At 42.1% G+C, this 24,230-nt stretch overlaps 3 protein-coding genes across 5 annotated transcripts; 2 read left to right on the top strand and 1 right to left on the bottom strand.

The window, feature by feature from the left end:
• The first annotated feature begins 24 nt into the window (after window positions 1–24).
• LOC127455267 (kelch domain-containing protein 1-like) lies at window positions 25–8,631 on the top strand. 2 transcript variants are annotated; one of them, XM_051722999.1, is made up of 13 exons: window positions 25–170; window positions 395–465; window positions 6,097–6,214; window positions 6,299–6,411; window positions 6,523–6,607; window positions 6,703–6,786; window positions 6,932–7,012; window positions 7,191–7,249; window positions 7,381–7,490; window positions 7,578–7,650; window positions 7,847–7,931; window positions 8,057–8,109; window positions 8,339–8,631. In XM_051722999.1, exons 1-13 carry the CDS (start codon window positions 69–71, stop codon window positions 8,463–8,465), a joined length of 1,161 nt encoding a protein of 386 aa, XP_051578959.1. In that variant the 5' UTR covers window positions 25–68; the 3' UTR covers window positions 8,466–8,631. The 2 variants fall into 2 exon arrangements, with proteins under 2 accessions (XP_051578959.1, XP_051578960.1); XM_051723000.1 differs by lacking the exons at window positions 25–170; window positions 395–465 and adding an exon at window positions 1,592–4,557.
• Window positions 8,632–9,824: 1,193 nt separating this feature from the next.
• Window positions 9,825–14,172, top strand: LOC127455263 (protein kintoun-like). Its single transcript, XM_051722994.1, has 2 exons — window positions 9,825–13,307; window positions 13,411–14,172. The coding sequence occupies exons 1-2, from the start codon at window positions 11,382–11,384 to the stop codon at window positions 13,852–13,854; spliced, it is 2,370 nt and encodes a 789-aa protein (XP_051578954.1). The 5' UTR covers window positions 9,825–11,381; the 3' UTR covers window positions 13,855–14,172.
• A 63-nt stretch (window positions 14,173–14,235) lies between these two features.
• On the bottom strand, window positions 14,236–24,208 carry LOC127455266 (leucine-rich repeat protein 1-like). Of its 2 annotated transcripts, XM_051722997.1 has the most exons (5): window positions 24,016–24,208; window positions 18,301–18,484; window positions 18,092–18,190; window positions 14,809–15,536; window positions 14,237–14,652 (listed from the first exon to the last, which is right to left on the bottom strand). In XM_051722997.1, the coding sequence occupies exons 2-5, from the start codon at window positions 18,481–18,483 to the stop codon at window positions 14,397–14,399; spliced, it is 1,266 nt and encodes a 421-aa protein (XP_051578957.1). In that variant the 5' UTR covers window position 18,484; window positions 24,016–24,208; the 3' UTR covers window positions 14,237–14,396. The 2 variants fall into 2 exon arrangements, with proteins under 2 accessions (XP_051578956.1, XP_051578957.1); XM_051722996.1 differs by lacking the exon at window positions 24,016–24,208 and having other exon boundaries at window positions 14,236–14,652; window positions 18,301–21,900.
• Between the last annotated feature and the right edge of the window lie 22 nt (window positions 24,209–24,230).

Genomic DNA, 24,230 nt, shown 5'->3' with positions numbered 1-24,230 from the left:
CACGGAGCTTTAAATCCTCGTTAAATATCGCCTCATAACAACATTAATAATAATAAAGTATATTGTTGATGTGTGAGATCAGTAAAGAAGAGCCGCTGGTCGCTCGCGAGAGAAGCGGACACACCGCGGTGACGGACGGACACATGTTATATGTGTGGGGCGGTTATGTGGTAATAAACTTAATCAGGACAAATCATCCATATTTTACCATGTTTTATTAAATAGTACTCCAATTTGTGCTGTTCTCATTAAATATTGACTATGTTTTGCAGTCCATGTTTAATAACACTTTTATTAACAGTGCAGTAAAATAATAAAAAGTATTATTGAGTAAATATGTTGAACACATTCTGAAAAATTAAAACTTGTATGTTTTATTATTTATATTCCTCAGTCAGTTGCAGACCACGAAGTTTTTCTTCCAAATGACGAGCTTTGGTTGTATGATTTAGAAAGTGGTTTATGGTAAGAATCATTTAAATGCAGCTGTTATAGTGTTATTACAGTTATTATTGTATAGAGTTTATTATAGTGTGTAACAGGAGAGAGTGTGAACTGTAATGTGTTCCTTGAGACTCAGTACACTTGACATTGCATTTATTAATGCATGTGGGAGTGCCTTCTTACAGGACCTAGTTGAAACCTCTCTACAATAACCTCAATATTCTAATATTGGCTATGGTGTTTGAGCCCCGCCTGTTTTGGCGCGAAACTGTCCGCTATAAAAACAGGTGCACAAACACCATTTCCTCGGAATTTCTTCTTTCAAGACAGCGATCATCTCTTGTCTAGAAGCTCTCTACCCTTCGCCATCGATATACACGAGTCAGCGGGTGGAATCTTCGCGGGAACACTTTCCGCTCCCCTGCAGTGCTCCGGGGAACATCACTCCGCCTCACCACTTGACGCTTCGCTGGTGGACGGGCCTCAGCATCCTGATTCCCCGCAGTGCTTCGGCAGGTGTTGTGTATCCTTACAAAGCAATTGTATATTGTGTATTGTATATTGTGTGATATAAATATATATTAATTTATATATTTATATATCTAAAAGAGTCACTTGCGTGTTTGTGACTTTTTAAAGATGTCGTTCCTTAAGTGTTCCTTGTGCGAGAGGCACATCCCGCCATCAGATCAGCATGAGAGCTGTGTTTACTGTCTGGGCCACGCCAACGCATAGTCAGCGCTCATGGAGACAGACTGTCCTCACTGTGAGGGCATGAGTCTCAAGATGCTTTGCTCGCGAATCACCCTCATTCTGAGGGACGATTCAGCCTCACGCACCCTCCCACCCGCTTCTTCTGTGGTACCCGAGGATACACACGAGGAGGCAAGGCAGAGCCACGAGGTCGAGCAGGATGACTTTGAGGTGGTCCTCGTGGCAGCACACACCCCGTGAGCCCCTCAATCTCCACGAAGTGCATGTTTTCCGATACACTATGTGTGAGACGAGCTCCGACCTTCTGAAAGAGCGGGCGGCCTTGTCTCGTGCAGCGGTTCTGATGTGGGGGATGATAATGACGATGTCATGTCTCACGCTTCATCAGGCGAGTGGTCAGTGGATGATGTTGCCGCCCCTCCCCCAGCGAGGGAGAGGAACGTGCACGCGCCACTGACAGGGAGATGCTCCGCGTCCTTACAAGGGCAGTCGAAGAGCTTCACTTTGAGTGGTCTCCCGCAGAGGAACCTGAACAGTCTCACCTCGATGAATGGTTCCTGCAGTCCTGACGCCGTCAAACGGCAGCGTCCCACAAATCTGCCCCATTTCTCCCCGAAGTTCTTAACGAACTATCTAAATCATGGTGCGCCCTTCTCAGGTGAGCTCGTGCAGTGATGCCATCTTCTCTAATGTGGATAACGGGGAAGAAAACGTTTATGCCCAATTACTCCCTGTGGAGGAGGGGGTAGGTCTGCCCAGCGAGTAACGGGGTGGAAATCACAGCCCATACATCCTTCCAAACCGTATCGACAAACGTCGCACTGGCGGGAAAAGCTTACTCAGCGGCAGGACAAGATGGATCAGCACTACACGCAATGGCTGTGCTCCAGGTATTTCAAGCCAAGCTCCTCAAGCAAATGGACGAGCACAGCTTCGATCCAGAGACATTCAAAGAGCTCCGCACCGCTACAGACTTAGCGCTGCATGCCATGAAAGTCACTGCGCAGGCCATCGGCAAGTCCATGGGCAACCTGGCAGTTCTGGATCTACATATATGGCTGACCCTCACAGAAATTAGTGATTGGGAAAAAGCCAATCTGTTGGATGCTCCAGTGTCTCCAGCTGGCCTCTTTGGCGGCTCTGTGAATAAAGTTGCTGAGCGTTGCGTCGCGACTCAGCAGCAGTCACAGGCTATGAGACACTTTATGCCCATACGGAGTACATCACAGCCGGTTTGACCTTGCTCTATTTCGAGCCAGCGCCCCACTAAAAATCCCATACCTGCTGCCTCACCGGCAGAACCCTTTGAAGCGGAAAGCAGAGCCTGCGGTTCCCTCCAGGTCTGCTCCAAAAAAGGCTCGGTTGGAGACACAAAACATTGTTCCCCATCTCCCCACTATGGTTTGCCAGGAAAGGAATATTGTTGTTCACAGTATTGTTCAAAATGTTGTTTCTGTGTCTTGCACTCTAATAAATGCAATAAGTGCAAAAAAGGATACAGCATTCATTGCAAATGCACGAGATGCTCACACATTGTCAATAAAGAGCCCTTTTCCTCTTCAAAGCACACACATTATGCGCAACCGCATCCCTATAGTGAGCGACACATTATATCATATGATGAGCAAACCAAATTGCCCTCTGTCCCGTTACGCGGATTTGTGGCAAGCCCTAATGAGTATTTCAGAATAGGTGCAAAAAACGATCGAACATGGTTATGCGATCCAATTTGCATGCCGGCCACCATTTCAACAGCGTTCTGTCTTCCACGGTTTCACCCAAAGATGTGCCAGTGTTACAAACCGAAATACACAATCTCCTCATGAAAAACACGATAGAGATTGTGTCAAATTGTCAAGCACAAAAAGGGTTTTACAGCCATTATTTTCTTGTTCCAAAGAAAGATGGCGGACTTCGGCCGATCCTGGATCTGAGACATCTGAATCGTGCACTCAAAGCACCCATTCAAAATTATTACTCAGTAATGGATCTTATCGCATGTACGCCCACACGATTGGTTTGCGCCGATAGATCTGAAGGATGCGTACTGTCATATCCAAATTGTATGATATCACAGGATGTTTTTGAGATTTGTGTTCGAGGGCCCAGCGTTCAGGCCATCCTACAGAGTCTGTCTCAGTTCAAACTGGGGAGAACACTTCCACTGAAGCTGTTTCAGAAAGCATTGGGATTTATGGCGGCAGCATCTGATGTCATTCCATTAGGTCTCTTACACATGAGACCTCTTCAGTGCTGGCTCAAGCGCCATGTGCCTCGGCATGCTTGGTGCCAAGGGCGCAAGCGCATCATTATATCCCGCCACTGTACAGCTGCTTTAGCACCATGGACAGCTCCTGCCTTTCACCAGCGAGGTGTCACTCTGGGGCAGGCAGTCAGGCGGAAAGTGGTGACTACGAATGCTTCCAACACAGGTTGTGGGGGTGGTGTGCGATGGATGCCTGACTTTCGGCACCTGGACAGGTGCGAAAAAAGCATGGCACATCAACCGCCGAAAGTCTTTTCAGTCAGAAATAGTGAATTGTCATGTCCTGGTTCTCTCAGATAACATGACAGTTGTGGCATATATAAACGACCAAGGCGGAATTCATTCACCGCCACTGTTGAGACTGACGCGTCACCTCCTCCTATGGAGCGAGCGTCATCTCCTCTCCCTGAGAGCGACATATGTCTCAGGCCGCCTGAATTATGTCGTGGACCTATTGTTATTCTGGGCGAATGGAGACGTCCTCCTCAAACTGTATTGAGGATTTGGGAAATATTCGGCAAAGCAGAAATCGATCTATTCACCTCAGTGGGGAATACCAACTGTCCCCTCTGGTACTCAAAGTCCCAAGCCCTGCTGGGAGTGGGAAGGTGTTCACTGATTGGTGTCTCTCACATGGCAAAGACCCAGTAAACTGCCCCATACATGAAATTCTCATATTCCTTCAAGAGCGATTAGACGCAGGACTCACTCCGTCAATGCTCAAAGTGTATGTGGTAACTATATTTACGAATCACGCACATGAAGCGTGGAGTGGTGGTGGTGTAGTGGACTGAAGCACATTCATGGTAATCAGAAGGTTGTTGGTTTGATCCCCACAGCCACCACCATTGTGTCCTTGAGCAAGGCACTTAACTCCAGGTTGCTCTAGGGGGATTGTCCCTGTAGTAAGTGCACTGTAAGTCACTTTCAATGAAAACATCTGCCAAATGCATAAATGTAAATGAAGTCAGCACCTCTATAGGCAAGCATGATTTAATCATAAAGTTCCTTAAAGAGCAAGACAATTAAACACACCTCGGCCAGCTACAGTCCAGACTTGGGACTTAACTTTAGTCCTAAAAGCTCTCACAGGGCCCCCATTCCAACCATTGGACTCAGCCTCAGTAAAACAGGTCAGTGACTTATATGCACTATCAATTGACAATTCATGTCAGTAGTTTGGCCCTGATCTTTCAAGAGCCACTGTCAAACCCAGAAAAGGCTTTGTGCCTAAGGTCCTAACCACACCCTTCAGAGCATAGCGGGTTCACCTTCAGGCCTTCTTCCCTCCTCCATTAATTCAGATGAGGAACAATAATTGCATTTGTTATGCCCTGTGCGGGCATTACACCCATACGTTGAGCGTACACACCAGTTCAGACTGTCTGATCAGCTCTTTGTATGCTATGGAGGATATACAAAACGAATGTCCATCTCCAAGCAAAGACTTTCTCACTGGATTGTCGATGCAATTGCCTTGGCTTATGAGTCCCAGGGTAAGACTTGCCCAATTGGTGTTAAAGCACACTCAACTAGAGGCATGGCCTACTCATGGGCATAGATGAATGGTGTGTCCTTTCAGGACATATGTTTTGCAGCAGGATGGTCCTCTCAAAACACATTTGCAAGGTTTTACCACCTAGAGATAACGTCTCTCTCTTCACAAGTCCTCTCTGTTTAGAGCGCTTGCTATTCATTGGCCAAATATATATACTTATGCTCCTCCCTTTAAGGACGAGCTTCCCATCTTTTTACACAACCGCCTGCATTCAGGCCATTGTAATTTACCGTAAGTCACAAGCACTTACGTTATAAATAAACTCCCTTCCCGACTGGGTTCGTGAAGGAGTTAATTCATACTATATGACTATAGTTTATATATTCGTCCTGAGTGCTCCCCTCCTGGCCCAACATGAGGGTCACTCACTGCAGCATACTCTTGTCGGTCCCCGTCCCACGAGACTACGGTGTCATGTTTCATTTCTGGGAGGTTATGTCATGTAGTGCGGCGTGACGGGATTCTGCTCCCCATATGCGTTAATAAATGCAATGTCAAGTGTACTGAGTCGTAAGGAAACGTCTCGGTTACATACAGTACGTGACCTCATTTCCCTGAGACGAAGGGAACGAGACATTGTGAACGCTAGCTGCTCTACAAGACTCAGAGTTCTTGAGGCATGAGTGATGCGCTCCTTGTTCTCAGTCAGAAATTCTGAGGAAATGGTGTTTGTGCACCTGTTTTTATAGCGGACAGTTTCACACCAAAACAGGCGGGGCTCAAACACCATAGTCAATATTAGAATATTGGCATTATTGTAGAGACGTTTCAAGGTCGTGTAAGAAGGCACTCCCACATGCATTAATAAATGCAATGTCTCGTTCCCTTCATCTCAGAAAACCGAGGTTACGTACGGAACCGAAATGTTTTACACTGTTAGACGTTTATAGAACAAAAACACATTGTTATGAGATGAATAGAGCCATCAGTGACAGTTTGATGAGATAAATATTGAACTTTGCAACATGTTTCATATTCATGTTTATGTTTTATTCAACATGTACTGATTAGATGTTATTGATCTGTTTAACCTCAGCACAAAAGGTCAAGACTGTGAAGAGAACTCAATAATTTGTCACTTCAATGTATGGATGTATTGTACTTTATTTGAAAGGGAAAAGCGTGACATGATTGGAGTGATTCCTCCGTCTATGTCAGGCACATGTGGTTGTGTTGTGAATGGAGACTTCATTATATTCGGCGGCTGCTGTGATGATGGACAAACTAATGAGGTGAAACTGGATTCAGTGTGTTCATTTGCATCATGAGCCACAAACGTCATTCTGACCCTCCAAATATATGTTGTTATATTTTAGCATTACTCAGTCAATCTTCACGATGGAAAGTTCATCTGGAGGAAGTTGATACATCAATCCGGATCTCTACCTTCACCACGAGACAAACTGTCCTGTTGGGTTCATAAAGGACGGTGAGCGCTTCATATTTCTGCATCTCAATTCATCAAACACATTTTTACAATATGTAGAATTTATTTTTTAATAGTTGTGATAAAACTGAGACTGTTTTGACCTTTTAACAGAATTATCTACTTTGGTGGATACGGTCACAAACTGCTGAATGAAATCAGTGATCCAAAGAGCTTCATTGTGGATGAAGCATCATGGGTAGTTTATGTTTAAGACTCAACTCCTCACTGTTAAAGAGTGTGATAGTGATTCATCAATAGATTCAGATAAGTGTGTATTATTGATCTTGTCAGGCTGAAGATGTTTTCTGGGGATGGAACAATGAAATTCATGAATTTGACCCAGAAAGAAGCAGCTGGACTGAACCACAAACGTTTGTAAGTCATTCACATGAATCGTTGACTCACATATTTCTAATTCAATTATTACTTTACTGTAGTCTATATTGAATATTATGTATTATTGTAAAATATGTTCTGTTGATCTTTGAAGCAGTTTATGATGGTTATGACTGATTGACAGGGACATGTTCCTGCTCCACGTGCTGCGCACGCTAGTGCTACGATTGCTAGTAAAGGTTACGTATGTGGTGGAAGAATAATGGTGAGTTTTTATTCATACATGCCGAATAGAGACTGTTGCTCTCTTAATGTTATTTCTCATTCAAATGCAAAGAAATCCTAATTCAGATCACCACTTACTTTACATTAGAGAGTTATTGTAATGAAGACGTGTTTGTTTCATCTTTTGAGAAGACTCGTGTCATGTGTTGTGTGCACAGGAGACGAGAACGAGTGATCTGTATTGTTTGGATTTTAATTCATGGACATGGTCAGAAATGTAAGACATTTTTCATATTAGTAAGCTACAGATCATCACTCATGTAACCTATTTACTATTACATGTCATCGCTCTTGTACCTGTAAACCACGATATGTGTGTAAAGTCTTGTGTTGGGTTTTATATATCAGTGTACCGTCCACCGAAGTGCCTTTGGGTCGGTCCTGGCACACATTAACAACTGTGTCAGACACGTCACTCTTCCTGTTTGGTGGACTTAGTGTGGACTGCAGACCTATGAGTATGTCAATCAAATAACCATACTTTATTTGAACTAAAATGTTGCTTAATCTATAAACATTTAACCGTTGTTTTTAATTCCTTTCAGGTGATGGTTGGATATTTAATCTGGAGACGAAAGGCTGGACAAAGACGGAGCATCCAAACCAGGACAAACCTCGGTAGGTGAAAACATGATTATGTCAAACAGATTTTTAGCAGGTACAGAAATATATAGTATATAAAAATGCACTTATAAGAAGCATGTTGTTCCTATGAATATGTGATTTACTTCCAATAGAAATGCACTATGTTATGGTAGTATTTATATTTCTGTATATTGGGTTTTGTCATAAGATTTGAGTCTTTTTCTCTCAGACTGTGGCACAGCGCTTGTGAAGGGAGAGACTCTGATGTTGTCATGTTTGGAGGAAGTCATGATTATATTCTTCTGGTGGACACAGTAAGTGTTGCACAGCATCATTCAGTAAACATCAGCAGTCTCATACAATGACTTCAAATCAAACGTCAGTGAATTTACTCTTTAATTTGCAGTTGATTTTCTGTAATCATCTTGTGTGTTTTTAGGGTCATTGCAATGATGCTATAGTTTTCCAGACTCAGCCTTATCCTTTAATCCGGTAAAGATCTCTGTATCCATTCAATCATGAAACAGAAATGAGAGAATAATGGATCAGTTCATTTTCATTTAAAGTTTTTCAAATGTACATGTTGTTCTGGAACTGTTTGTAATAATGCAGTTTGTAATCAAATAATCTCCTGTGATGCTTAAAGTGTTCAAGAAATGATGTGAGCATTGCTTCAGTAGTAAGTAGAATAAATAAGAACTAATAGAGTTTATTTCCACAGATTATGCGAGGACTTCATCGCAAGTCATGCCAGCAGGTTTCACGCCCAGATTCTCTGTTTACCACCGAAACTGAGAAACTCTGTGCAGAAAAGAACAACTTTCTTCAGGCCAACTAAGAAATCATAGAATGTGTTCGAAAATATACATTTCTTTCATTTTATCTAACAAACTCGACTATTAGACTAACATTGAATAAACAGTGAAAACTATATACAGCTACATTAATATTCATATTATTGCTGTTATATTAAAAATGTCTACATTCAGGATTATTAAACTATATTTATTTGAACTGTTTTGTGTATAACTGTTGAAAAAAATTATATTTGCAGCCAAATGCTACAAAGTTGCAAGTATTTGTGTCAAAGTAAATGTTGGTTTGTGTCTGACGGGAAACCAGCTTGTTTAATATTACATTACTCATCTTAATCTTATATCCCAACTGCAGATATTTCTTCTATAAATCTGCGTTTTGGACCAGACTGGTTCATATGGAAGACAGATTCTGCCAGGTAATAAAAAGAGGCAGTTCTGACTTTTAGACTTTATTTCCCTCAATTTTGATTTTATAACATTATATAAACTCACAATTGCGACTTAAATCTCTGAGTTTATAATCAGACAATTGTGAGTTTATATAATGTATTTTCAACTTAATTTTTGCATTTGCAGTGGCATTTCTCATCGTGTCGCATTCTCTCACTGCGACAATCTTAAAAATACACCGATCAGCCACAACATTAACAGCACCTGTCTAATATTGTGTAGGTCCCCCTCATGCCACCAAAACAGCACCAACCCGCATCTCAGAATAGCATTCAGAGATGATATTCTTCTCACCACAATTGTACAGAGCTGTTATCTGAGTTACTGTAGACTTTATCAGTTCAAACCAGTCTGGCCATTCTCTGTTGACCTCTCTCATCAACAAGGCGTTTCAATCCACAGAACTGTCGCTCACTGGATGTTTTATGGCAACATTCTGAGTAAATTCTAGAGACTGTTGTGTGTGAAAATCCCAGAAATACTCAAACCAGCCCATCTGACACCAACAATTGCTAACCGTAACCTAACCCATTTTTCCCCATTCTGATGGTTGATGTGAATATTAACTGAAGCTCCTGACCCATATCTGCATGATTTTATGCACTGCACTGCTGCCACACGATTGGCTGATTAGATAATCACATGGATGATTGTTGGTGCCAGATGGGCTGGGCCGCGATCAAATACTTTGTTTAGCCAATCAGGAGACTTTCTGCCTGTCAATCATTGTGCACGTTCTCAGGCACCTTTTATAATCGCTCACCATGTTAGAATCTCTTTTGTGCTGTTAACAATAAACTGTTTCGATTTTATGTTCTCCACATCTCTGTGTTTGTCTGATCTCTGTACTGAGACTCACACAGATTGAGTCTGAGCGAGTATTGACGCCGACTATCACACCTGGAGTCACGAGTTTGAATCCAGGACATGCTGAGTGACTCCAGCCAGGTCTCCTAAGCAACCAAATTGGCCCGGTTGCTAGGGAGGGTAGAGTCACATGGGGTAACCTCCTCGTGGTCACTATAATGTGGTTCTTGCTCTCGGTGGGGCGTGTGGTGAGTTGTACGTGGACGCCGCGGAGAATAGCGTGAAGCCTCCACACGTGCTATGTCTCCATGGTAACGCGCTCAACAAGTCACGTGATAAGATGCGCGGATTGACGGTCTCAGATGCGGAGGCAACTGAGATTCGTCCTCTGCCACCCGGATTGAGTCACTACGCCACCACGAGGACTTAGAGCGCATTGGGAATTGAGCATTCCAAATTGGGGAGAAAAGGGGAAACTTTTTTTTTAATAAATATATATATAAATTACTCCCTTCATATCCCTTTTCTCTTATGTATATTTTTATCTGCATATTCATTATTTTGGCACTTTTGTTTAATCCCCTTGCTGCTGAATTTTATTTCTCTTTTTGTTTTTCTGTTCTGAAAGCTCGTGTCTGTTATTGCAATACAATAAAAAAGAAGTGTGTCTTCTCGTCGATATCCACTTCAGACACTCGGAGAATTTAAACTATCATAAATCCGGCTTACAGGCTGGACAGGGCTTCATAATATATTATGTAATTGTAACATTCACATGTTTTTATCACCAGCAGCTTGTCAGTCGCACTTGATTAATATAAATGTTTTTTTTTTACCGGGTGTTTTTGGTAAAACACGTAATCTTTCCCGGCTCGGGAATGTGCAGTTCATAAATACTTCCATTAAGAATAAAGGTAACGTGTCTTTTAAAGAAACTCGGAAAACTCGAGAGTTCCTCTCCGTTATGCCGTTTGTCGTAACGACAAATGTGACGTAAATTCTGTCATGTGACACTATATTTTTGTGTTAATGCCATTTTTCTCGATAAAAACTGTTTCCAAACCAGTTTTTCACGACAATTGATGTGTCGACATAGGGTTTATGTGCTAAACGTAAACAGAAAAATATTATGTTGACAATTGTAAAATTCGATAATTTGCGTTTCCATCGGCTTTATTTTGATGCACTAAAACTCCTTTAGCAAAAAATCCTTGTATGGAATCGTAGTTAATGACGAGAAATGCCACAGCAAATGCAAAAATGAAGTTAAAATTACATGATAAAAACTCACAATTGCGACTTAATATCTCACAATAACGAGTTTATATCACGTAATTGCAAGTTATAAAACCGCAATTGTGAAATAAAAAGTCAGAATTATCTCTTTATTTTTTTATTACCTGCCGGTGGTTTGTGACAGGTCGACGAGTCTCTGAATTAATCAGACTGCTGAGACACTGATAGTTCACAGGTGAAATTATTCGGTGTGCTCACGTCACAGACCGGTGCGCGCTCACGTCACAGACCGGTGCGCGCTCACGCCAGGAGCAGTTCTGCTTACCTGCAGCTCTCTGTTGTAGTCGCAGGTTTGTTTCCATGGTTACAGACACAGTTGGCCCTCCATTATTCAAAGTTTCGACACTCGTCTTAATTTTATAAACTCACAAGCGTTTAGTTTAACAGTTAACAATGGCTTTTGGCAGCAAACTTCAAGAACTGAATTTGACTCGAGATGAAATGAATCGATTCGGCGAAGCTTTAAAAAAAGAATCGTTCCGCGCGTTACTGAATGAATATGCAGCAGAAATCTCCAACCCTGAAAACAAGAGACAATATGAAGAAGAAATTAAACAGCTGGAGGAGGAAAGAGGCATGAATGTGCAGTTTATTCATCCTGAATCTCATCATGTGTTGAAGACGAGCAGCGCTCACGGGAAATGCTTCATCAATATTTGTTCCAATCAATTGATCGATAAACCGTCATGCGCCGCCGCCACAGACACCGACGGTAAAACGGGTTATAACTGGTCGTTACCGTTCAGTCTGACACCCGGGAGACCCGACAGAGATGCTAAAGGAAACACGTGTGTGATATATGATGTAGTTTATCATCCAGACGCGATTCACATGGCAGAAAACAACAGCAGATTTATGAACATGATCAACAGCACAGCCATCAGAGGAATTGAAGATTCATTTCAAATTAAACTAAACAGGAACACAAAACAACTACAAATGAGATATAAAGGAATTCCACATCCAGCGGTGATCCGCAGGCCGATACCGGAACATGTGGAGAAGAAGAGGAGCTCAGGTGAGGATGGACTGTCATTTCCGTATCCAGATCAGACCAGACCCAAACCAGATCAGACCGGACCCAAACCAGATCAAACCGGACCCAAACCAGATCAAACCAGACCCAAACCAGATCAGACCGGACCCAAACCAGATCAGACCGGACCCAAACCAGATCAAACCAGACCCAAACCAGATCAGACCGGACCCAAACCAGATCAAACCAGACCCAAACCAGATCAGACCAGACCCAAACCAGATCAGACCGAACCCAAACCAGATCAGACCAAACCAGATCAGACCGGACCCAAGCCAGATCAGACCAGACCCAAAGCAGATCAGACCAAAGCAGATCAAACCAGACCCAAATCAGATCAAACCAGACCCAAACCAGATCAGACCAGACCCAAAGCAGATCAGACCAAAGCAGATCAGACCAAACCCAAACCAGATCAGACCAGACCCAAACCAGATCAGACCAGACCCAAACCAGATCAAACCAAACCCAAACCAGATCAGACCGGACCCAAACCAGATCAAACTGGACCCAAACCAGATCAGACCAGACCCAAACCAGATCAGACCGGACCCAAACCAGATCAAACTGGACCCAAACCAGATCAAACCAGATGTTCAGTGTCCAAACAGCCCATAATCCCACACTACACCCTCAGATACAGATCAGTACTGGATTTACAGGAGTGCTTCAGCACTCGACCCAAACACATCATCATCATCATCGATTTACCGCTGCTCAGATCTGCTCATGATGTTCATGTCAGTGTGACGGAGAGACGACTCGTCCTGGAATCTCAAACAGCATCATATAAACTGGATCTGCTGCTCTCGTATCCGGTGCATGAAGATAAAGGACACGCAAAGTTCAACAAAACTAACAAACAGCTGACCATCACACTTCCTGTTGTAGCGGTGAAGAACCCTGTAATATCTCAGAGCAGACGTGATGATGATGATGAGGAGAGGAAGATCATGTCTGATGATGAAGCAGAAGAAAAGCCTCATGAGGACACAGAGAAACCTTGTGAGACGGATCACACAGAATCAAACACGCATGATTCAGCATTGGTCACATGTGCTGTTAGTGAACTGGACCGTTTTAATTTAACATCTGAACCTCAATTAATCAACTTACTGAAAGAAACACACACAACTGATACAGGCGACAATGTAATGATCAACCCGACAGTGATCAGAACAGAACCAGAAGAATCGGATCATTTCCATCATACATGTGCTCCAGAAATCCAGAACATGGGAACAGAGGAAGATCCTTCCGACTTTGACATCAATCTACACGAGGTCAGTAATACTGTGGATGTGTCTTTAATAATTTATATAATAAAATGTTTGCTTCAGCAGTTTAGTTGACTTGATGTAGATATTCATAATGTCTTCTCTATAGATGTCTGTCAGTGGCTCTCAAATCCAAACCAGCGCGACACCAGACGATGAAGTTCATAACACCTCAGACAGAGAACAGGAAACACCGTTTGAGCCGAACACTGACGAGCGTCCAGGAGCCTTTTCACAAGAGACAACGATGACACATGAAGATGAGCGGAAATATCCAGTGACATCATCGTATGAGCAACTGAATGCATGCGAGACTGAAGAACAAGAGACCAAACACTTTTCAGAAGAGCCAAGTGCTCCATCCCAATACGACGAGGCCGTCAGGAGCGTGACTTCAATGGAGGAAACTGGAGTCTCATCGAAGGATCCAGCAGATACTTCCAATCCTCCACCTGTGATTCTGAGAGAGACCGATCCAGACGACAGAGAACTGATCGTTTGTGATCACAAGATCTTCTGTTTCCAGAACACTCTATGCTTTGATTTGGACTAAAAGTCAAATTCACTCAAGTGCCGTCTGTGAGGTTTTATTCTGAGATCAACATGTGATTTATGAATCATTACATCGCATTGTTTAAGATTTGAATGGAAGTCATGAATGAAGAGTTAAGTCATCTGTTCGTCATCATAGAATAAAGTTTTGTGTTTAAATATAGAGAGAGATGTTTGACTGTCTGTTCGGTTTAGTTCAAACTATCATTTTCAAGTGACAACCGGGATCTCTGTGCATCGATTTAAATGTGTGGAGTCACACAATGCTGCAATCACATGAACGCATGAAAACATGAGAACCTGTTATGCAAATAGTTCTGCAGACAAATGCATTTATTTTTAACAACTTTTATTTGTTTCTCAAAAAGATCTGTAGTGATCAAGGGAAATTGAAGGTCTTTGCAATTCAACTTTAAGTAAAAAGAGGATAAAACAAACAAACACTGAAAACACATGCTGTCATTCACTGTGATGTAACTCTGAGATCTGTAACCATCGTTCATACACACGTCACACTATTAAACATTAATCAACACGCTCACATCATCTCAGTCCACGCTGCACGCAGCTGTCCATGAACTCGCAGTAACACGTGAGCGAGCAGAAATATCGCTGCACTGGAGCTTCTGTGCCGCCCATGTTGTCGACTAACACAACGGTGTGAGACACCAGGTGCAGATTCATACTGACGGCCGTCTGGATGTACGACTTCAGGCTCGCACGGCCGCAATCACACACTTTACAGAACTCCAGCTCATCACACAAGTGGAAGGGGATGATACGAGGACCATACGGGATTCTGCAAAGCACAACACGAAACAAAAACACATCAGCAACTGTGTGCATGACGGATTAGATCAGCACTTTTATCTAATAAACATTTGATGATAATTTGTCTCAATGAACATCAAAAGTAGATTCTGTTTGTGAGTAAAAACACTTGAGCGTTCCTCACCTGAGGTCGAGCACAGCGCGTGACGTTAACTCCTGTAGCGTCAGAGGAAACGTCAGGTGTATCGTATGGTCAAGAGTGTTGGGTTGAGTGAACGGGTTACCAAACAGATCCAAGTTTTCCAGACTCAGTTTCCTGAAGTCTGCAGGAAGTAGAGTGAGCTGGTTATGAGCGGCGGACAGGAAACGCATCTTTGTGAGCCGCCCGATGTGGAATGGCAGCCGCACGAGTTTGTTATCGTCCAGTTTAAGGTTGACCAGCTCGTGCAGCCGACAGAAGCGAGCGGGCAGGACTGTCAGCCGGTTCTGACTCAAGTCCAGATGCTGAAGAGACGTCTGTAGACTCGACACGCACAGCACGTCACTGAAGTTCTCCAGGTGATTATTGTGAAGAATTAATTCGGACAGGCAGCTCAAGTCTCCGATGGTGGACGGCAACGTCTTGATATGATTGTTGCTCAGATCTAACCGACGGAGCGCTTTGAGCGACAGCATGCGCATGTCCACTCGTGACAGTCTGCAGTATGACACCTGCAGCTGTTCCAGGGAATACGGGAAGCAGGAAGTGAGAGGATAGTCCTTCTTTGACAAAATGGTGAGCTTCTTCTTCGGCTTCTCGACATCACGGGCACGGACTGGTGTGAGGGTGGACAGCGGGAGAGAGTCCGTGTCACTTCCTCTGTGTGCCAGTCGGGCGGCAGAGAGAAAGTTTTTCAAGCTGTTGATATCGGCCTGTACGACACAAACACACAAGAACAGCATAAAACGATTTGAAAGAAGAGTCTCTTTCTAAACATTACAACAGTTCCATCATAATCACAGCTAGGGCAGGCCGGTATGATGACAGTATAAAGTGTCAAACGATAGAGATGTTTCTATTAGAGGGTTTGAAAAACATCGATTCTGTTAAAATCACGATTCTTTAGACAAACAATTATAAAATTGGCTGCTTGATGTAAAATTGACTTTTAATAATTACACATTTAGCTTAATGTTACTATGATGATTGACAGGTAAATATAGAAAGCTGTATTTGTGCAGTTCCACATTAACAGGTTTTCTCTCGAAGCGCTTTCGTTTCTTTAATTCTTTACGTTCAGTCCTTTAATGCACCGCTGCCATCAAACGCTTGTTCACTGTCAGACATGAAATCATCTGCTGTGATCAATGTTCCTGTTATTATGCACAGGTTTATTTGTGAGGTGTTGTGAAGAGGATGTGACACTGATTAGGCTCATTGAACTACATGTTATGTTATATTTATAATCTAACAGCTGTGCACTTGTGAATGTGCAGTGAGGATCGTCCTGTGTAAACTCCGGTTACACTGAAGCGTGTCATCGATGGACATAAGTGTTTATGTGGCGTTCTGTATTTGAGCTTTACGTGCTTCATACTTTAATAGTTTTGTGGGATAAGAGGTTAAAGTTATTTAATATATTTATTGGTTGAATATCCGTTATTTACTCAGCTTCCAAATATCCCTATGAAACACATGTGATTGGCCAACATGGACATAATACATCCTAATTATACATCCTTAACACTAACTAATCCACTAATAAATCCAAAACAAATATTTTCATAATCAAAACAAACACTTATGTTCAACTAGTGAGAAGCCTCATTTTAACTTGGATTGAAAAAACGATGCAGAGTAGATATAATTTTATTTTTAATAAAGAATTATTCATTTAGAGAGTTTTTTCAGGTCTACCATTCGGCTACTTTGGACATGTTTTAAATAAAAAAAGACTTTTAATATGTTTTAAACTCTTTCCATTCAAATAGTTAGTCTATATCATCACAGATATCCTTATCACACAAAACTTTAAAGAATACTGCTATATACATTTTTGCTTATATTGTTCACCCCATCACATGGTTATTTAATATTTAAACCCTTTTAGTTGATTTTTCAGAAGAGTTACTCTATTGTGATATATTTACTCAATTAACAGCATCAACATTTAATTTCTGCAAAATGAGGTCAGTGAAAGTAGAACAGAGATGCAGAATATTTCCCCTGACATCCATCAATCAGGTCACTCAAACCACACCCACCCAGCACAAAAACTAAATACTTGCTGAATAATGATCATATTACATTTAATATTTTCAGTCATTTCATTTTAAAGTACAGGAACTGAACAGTCTGAACATGAAGCAAATTCAATTGAAATCTATAAAAAAATCATATAATGTTATTAAGTAATCATGAAGTTATTGTTTACTGGTTTCATCGCTTTGTGATTTAAGATGCAGCAGAGTGAATTACAGATCGGTTTCAGAAGGATTTAAAGGGACAGTTCACCTTAAAATGAAAATACTCCCATTATTTTCTCATCCTCGTGATATCTCAGGTGTGTATGACTTTCTTTCTTCAGCAGAACACATTTGAAGAAAAATAGTAAAATATCTCAGCTCAGAAGGTCCTTAAAATGCAAGTGAATGGAGATTTCTCTTATGAAGCTCCAGAAATCACAGACAGTCATCATAAATGTCATCCATACGACTCCAGCGGTTAAATTAATGTCTTCTAAAGCGACACGATCACTTTTGGTGCTAAAAAGATCAATATTTATGTACATTTTAACTATATATCGTTTCCGGTCAGCAGCAGTATGTGCGTTCACAAGAGCACTAAGTTCACGTGTTTTCTCATGTGACGAATTCACGTTGCCATGTTACGGACGTAATCTCATGTTCTCTTCTCAGTTGAGTCATCCAGGATAAACACACAAACACACCATTGTGAGTAAACAAACAGATAAATACAGCTCTTAACCAAAACCAATGAAGCTTCTGTACGGTGTTCCTCCTTCTCACTTGTAAACAGCGCTGCTCTTCTGGTTGTGTCGCACGTGCATCAGTTCTCACGCGTTTCACGTGCCAATGCGATTATGTCACACGTGCATACCGCTACAGAACGGAAGCATGATTTATAGTTAAGAAGTACTGAAATATTGATCTTTTTTGCACCAAAAGTGACCATGTCGCTTTAGAAGACATTCATTTAACCGCTGGAGTCGTATGGATGACGTTTATGATGACTGTCTGTGATTTTTGGGGCTTCATAAGAGAAATCTCCATTCACTTGCATTTTAAGGACCTTCTGAGCTGAGATATTTTACTATTTTTCTTCAAATGTGTTCTGCTGAAGAAAGAAAGTCATACACACCTGAGATATCATGAGGGGGAGTAAATGAACTAATCCTTTATAAATACTGTCATTTAAAATGTGAACTGAAATCTTTAAGCAGTAAAATTGAGAATGTTCTTCTTACTTTACTCAAACAGATGTCAATAGCCGGTTCCTTCAGTCGAACTGTAGCTTTACCTTCTTCAACAAACCATGTGAAGAACTTCTCAATGTTCTCCTTCAGCTGTACAGAAACAAACACACATTCATAAAGTCCTGATGAAATCACAGATCTGAACATCTTCATGAACATATAAACTCATGTTGACAGTCTGTACATGAGAAATGTCTTGCCTTGTATTTGGATCCGCTTCTATCTTTGGCAGTGCAGATTAACAGATACAAACTGCTGCTGTGAGAACTTCTGTCCACATGTTTCCCGATGGATAAAACCGCTCGACTGGATTTACCTTTATTCTTCAGACCGACAGTCGGCAACATCCGATTCACAACCTCCACATCACACTGCAACTTCATCCTGACAAACACACACACACACAACATCAGCTGACAGACAAACACACAACTTCATCCTGACAAACACAAACACACAACTTCATCCTGACAAACACACACAGACACACAACATCAGCTGACACACAAACACACAACTTCATCCTGACAAACACACACACACACAACATCAGCTGACACACAAACACACAACTTCATCCTGACAAACACACACAGACACACAACATCAGCTGACACACAAACACACAACTTCATCCTGACAAACACACACAGACACACAACATCAGCTGACACACAAACACACAACTTCATCCTGACAAACAAACACACACACACAACATCAGCTGACAGACACACAACTTCATCCTGACAAACACACACACACACAACATCAGCTGACACACAAACACACAACTTCATCCTGACAAACACACACAGACATACAACATCAGCTGACACACAAACACACAACTTCATCCTGACAAACACACACACACAACATCAGCTGACACACAAACACACAACTTCATCCTGACAAACACACACAGACACACAACATCAGCTGACACACAAACACACAACTTCATCCTGACAAACACACACAGACACACAACATCAGCTGACACACAAACACACAACTTCATCCTGACAAACAAACACACACACACACAACATCAGCTGACAGACACACAACTTCATCCTGACAAACACACACACACACAACATCAGCTGACACACAAACACACAACTTCATCCTGACAAACACACACAGACACACAACATCAGCTGACACACAAACAAACAACTTCATCCTGACAAACACACACACACAACATCAGCTGACACACAAACACACAACTTCATCCTGACAAACACACACAGACACACAACATCAGCTGACACACAAACACACAACTTCATCCTGACAAACACACACACACACAACATCAGCTGACACACAAACACACAACTTCATCCTGACAAACACACACAGACACACAACATCAGCTGACACACAAACACACAACTTCATCCTGACAAACACACACAGACACACAACATCAGCTGACACACAAACACACAACTTCATCCTGACAAACAAACACACACACACAACATCAGCTGACAGACACACAACTTCATCCTGACAAACACACACACACAACATCAGCTGACACACAAACACACAACTTCATCCTGACAAACACACACAGACATACAACATCAGCTGACACACAAACACACAACTTCATCCTGACAAACACACACACACAACATCAGCTGACACACAAACACACAACTTCATCCTGACAAACACACACAGACACACAACATCAGCTGACACACAAACACACAACTTCATCCTGACAAACACACACAGACACACAACATCAGCTGACACACAAACACACAACTTCATCCTGACAAACACACACACACACAACATCAGCTGACACACAAACACACAACTTCATCCTGACAAACACACACAGACACACAACATCAGCTGACACACAAACACACAACTTCATCCTGACAAACACACACAGACACACAACATCAGCTGACACACAAACACACAACTTCATCCTGACAAACAAACACACACACACAACATCAGCTGACAGACACACAACTTCATCCTGACAAACACACACACACAACATCAGCTGACACACAAACACACAACTTCATCCTGACAAACACACACAGACATACAACATCAGCTGACACACAAACACACAACTTCATCCTGACAAACACACACACACAACATCAGCTGACACACAAACACACAACTTCATCCTGACAAACACACACAGACACACAACATCAGCTGACACACAAACACACAACTTCATCCTGACAAACACACACAGACACACAACATCAGCTGACACACAAACACACAACTTCATCCTGACAAACAAACACACACACACACAACATCAGCTGACAGACACACAACTTCATCCTGACAAACACACAAACACACAACTTCATCCTGACAAACACACACAGACAACATCAGCCGACACACAAACACACAACTTAATCCTGGCAAACACACACAGACACAACATCAGCTGACACACAAACACACAACTTCATCCTGACAAACACAAACACACAACATCAGCTGACACACAAACAAACAACTTCATCCTGACAAACACAAACACACACACACAACATCAGCTGACACACAAACACACAACTTCATCCTGACAAACACACACAGACACAACATCAGCTGACACACAAACACACAACTTCATCCTGACAAACACAAACACACAACATCAGCTGACACACAAACAAACAACTTCATCCTGACACACAAACACACAACTTAATCCTGACAAACACACACACACACATCAGCTGACACACAAACACACAACTTCATCCTGACAAACACAAACACACAACATCAGCTGACACACAAACAAACAACTTCATCCTGACAAACACAAACACACACACACAACATCAGCTGACACACAAACACACAACTTCATCCTGACAAACACACACAGACACAACATCAGCTGACACACAAACACACAACATCAGCTGACACACAAACACACAACATCAGCTGACACACAAACAAACAACTTCATCCTGACAAACACACACACACAACATCAGCTGACACACAAACACACAACTTCATCCTGACAAACACACACACACACACAACATCAGCTGACACACAAACACACAACTTCATCCTGACAAACACACACACACACACAACATCAGCTGACACACAAACACACAACTTCATCCTGACAAACACACACACACACACACACAACTTCATCCTGACAAACACACACAAACACACAACTTCATCCTGACAAACACACACAAACACACAACTTAATCCTGACAAACACACACAGACAACATCAGCCGACACACAAACACACAACTTCATCCTGACAAACACACACACACACACATCAGCTGACACACAAACACACAACTTCATCCTGACAAACACAAACACACAACTTAATCCTGATAAACACACACACACACACACACACAACTTCATCCTGACAAACACACAAACACACAACTTAATCCTGACAAACACACACAGACAACATCAGCCGACACACAAACACACAACTTCATCCTGACAAACACACACACACACATCAGCTGACACACAAACACACAACTTCATCCTGACAAACACAAACACACAACTTAATCCTGATAAACACACACACACACACACACACACACACACACAACTTCATCCTGACAAACACACAAACACACAACTTAATCCTGACAAACACACACACACACACAACATCAGCTGACACACACACACAACATCAGCTGACACATACACACAACTTCATCCTGACAAACACACACAGACACAACATCAGCTGACAAACAAACACACAACTTCATCCTGACAAACACACACACACAATTTAATCCTGACAAACACACACAGACACAACATCAGCTGACACACAAACACACAACTTCATCCTGACAAACACACACACACAATTTAATCCTGACAAACACACACAGACACAACATCAGCTGACACACAAACACACAACTTCATCCTGACAAACACACACACACACACACACAACTTCATCCTGACAAACACACACAAACACACAACTTCATCCTGACAAACACACACAAACACACAACTTAATCCTGACAAACACACACAGACAACATCAGCCGACACACAAACACACAACTTCATCCTGACAAACACACACACAACTTCATCCTGACAAACACAAACACACAACTTAATCCTGATAAACACACACACACACACACACACACACAACTTCATCCTGACAAACACACAAACACACAACTTAATCCTGACAAACACACACAGACAACATCAGCCGACACACAAACACACAACTTCATCCTGACAAACACACACACATCAGCTGACACACAAACACACAACTTCATCCTGACAAACACAAACACACAACTTAATCCTGATAAACACACACACACACACACACACAACTTCATCCTGACAAACACACAAACACACAACTTAATCCTGACAAACACACACACACACACAACATCAGCTGACACACACACACAACATCAGCTGACACACACACACAACATCAGCTGACACACACACACAACTTCATCCTGACAAACACACACAGACACAACATCAGCTGACAAACAAACACACAACTTCATCCTGACAAACACACACAGACACAACATCAGCTGACACACAAACACACAACTTAATCCTGACAAACACACACACACAATTTAATCCTGACAAACACACACAGACACAACATCAGCTGACACACAAACACACAACTTCATCCTGACAAACACAGACACAACATCAGCCGACACACAAACACACAACTTCATCCTGACAAACACACACAGACACACAACATCAGCTGATACACAGGCACACAACTTCATCCTGACAAACATACAAACACACAACTTCATCCTGACAAACACACACAGACACAACATCAGCTGACACACAAACACACACCTTCATCCTGACAAACACACATCTTCATCCTGACAAACACACACACAAACACACAACTTCATCCTGACAAACACACAAACACACAACTTCAGCTGACACACACACACACAACTTCATCCTGACAAACACACACACACACAACTTCATCCTGACAACACACACACACACACACACACACACACACACAACTTCATCCTGACAAACACACACACACACACACACACAACTTCATCCTGACAAACACACACACACACACACACACACAACTTCATCCTGACAAACACACACACACACACACACAACTTCATCCTGACAAACACACAACTTCATCCTGACAAACACACAAACACACAACTTCATCCTGACAAACACACAAACACACAACTTCATCCTGACAAACACACACAAACACACAACATCAGCAGACACACACACACAAACAACTTCAGCTGACACACAAACACACAACTTCAGCTGACACACAAACACACAACTTCAGCTGACACACACAAAACTTCATCCTAATAAACACAAACCTTCAGCTGACACACACACACAAACACACAACTTCAGCTGAGACACACACACAAACACACAACTTCATCCTAATAAACACAAACACAAAACTTCAGATGACACACACACACACACAAACAAACACACAACTTCAGCTGACACACACACAACTTCATCCTGACAAACACACAACTTCATCCTAATAAACACACACACACAACTTCATCTGACACACACACACACACACACACAACTTCATCCTGACAAACACACACAAACACACAACTTCAGCTGACAAACACACAACTTCAGCTGAGTTACACGAGCAACCATCCACAATCCTATCTGTGATCAACACATTACTAAATGGTTAGGGAGATTAATTGATTATTTGTTCCGAAACTGCCTGTGTTTGGCAAGTTTGACAGAAATAAATCAATAAAAATGGAACAAACCTCTCGCGCTCCGCTGATCTGTTCTTCTGTTCGAAGTCTGTTCATTAGCAAACCAACAGATCCATAATATGACAAACTCCACACGCAAACTAATCGATTTAAATAACACATGAACAAAAACACGCTGAAATCATGGTTCGGGTCTCTTTGATCACCTACGTAACACGCGCATGACGTTCAACGTTCCGCGCTCTTCGATCCACACATCGCGCATG

This window comes from Myxocyprinus asiaticus, chromosome 17, assembly GCF_019703515.2.
Source record: "Myxocyprinus asiaticus isolate MX2 ecotype Aquarium Trade chromosome 17, UBuf_Myxa_2, whole genome shotgun sequence".
Lineage (NCBI taxonomy): Eukaryota > Metazoa > Chordata > Actinopteri > Cypriniformes > Catostomidae > Myxocyprinus > Myxocyprinus asiaticus.
The sequence above is the reverse complement of the archived record's forward strand: the minus strand, read 5'-3'. Positions and strand labels throughout refer to the sequence as shown.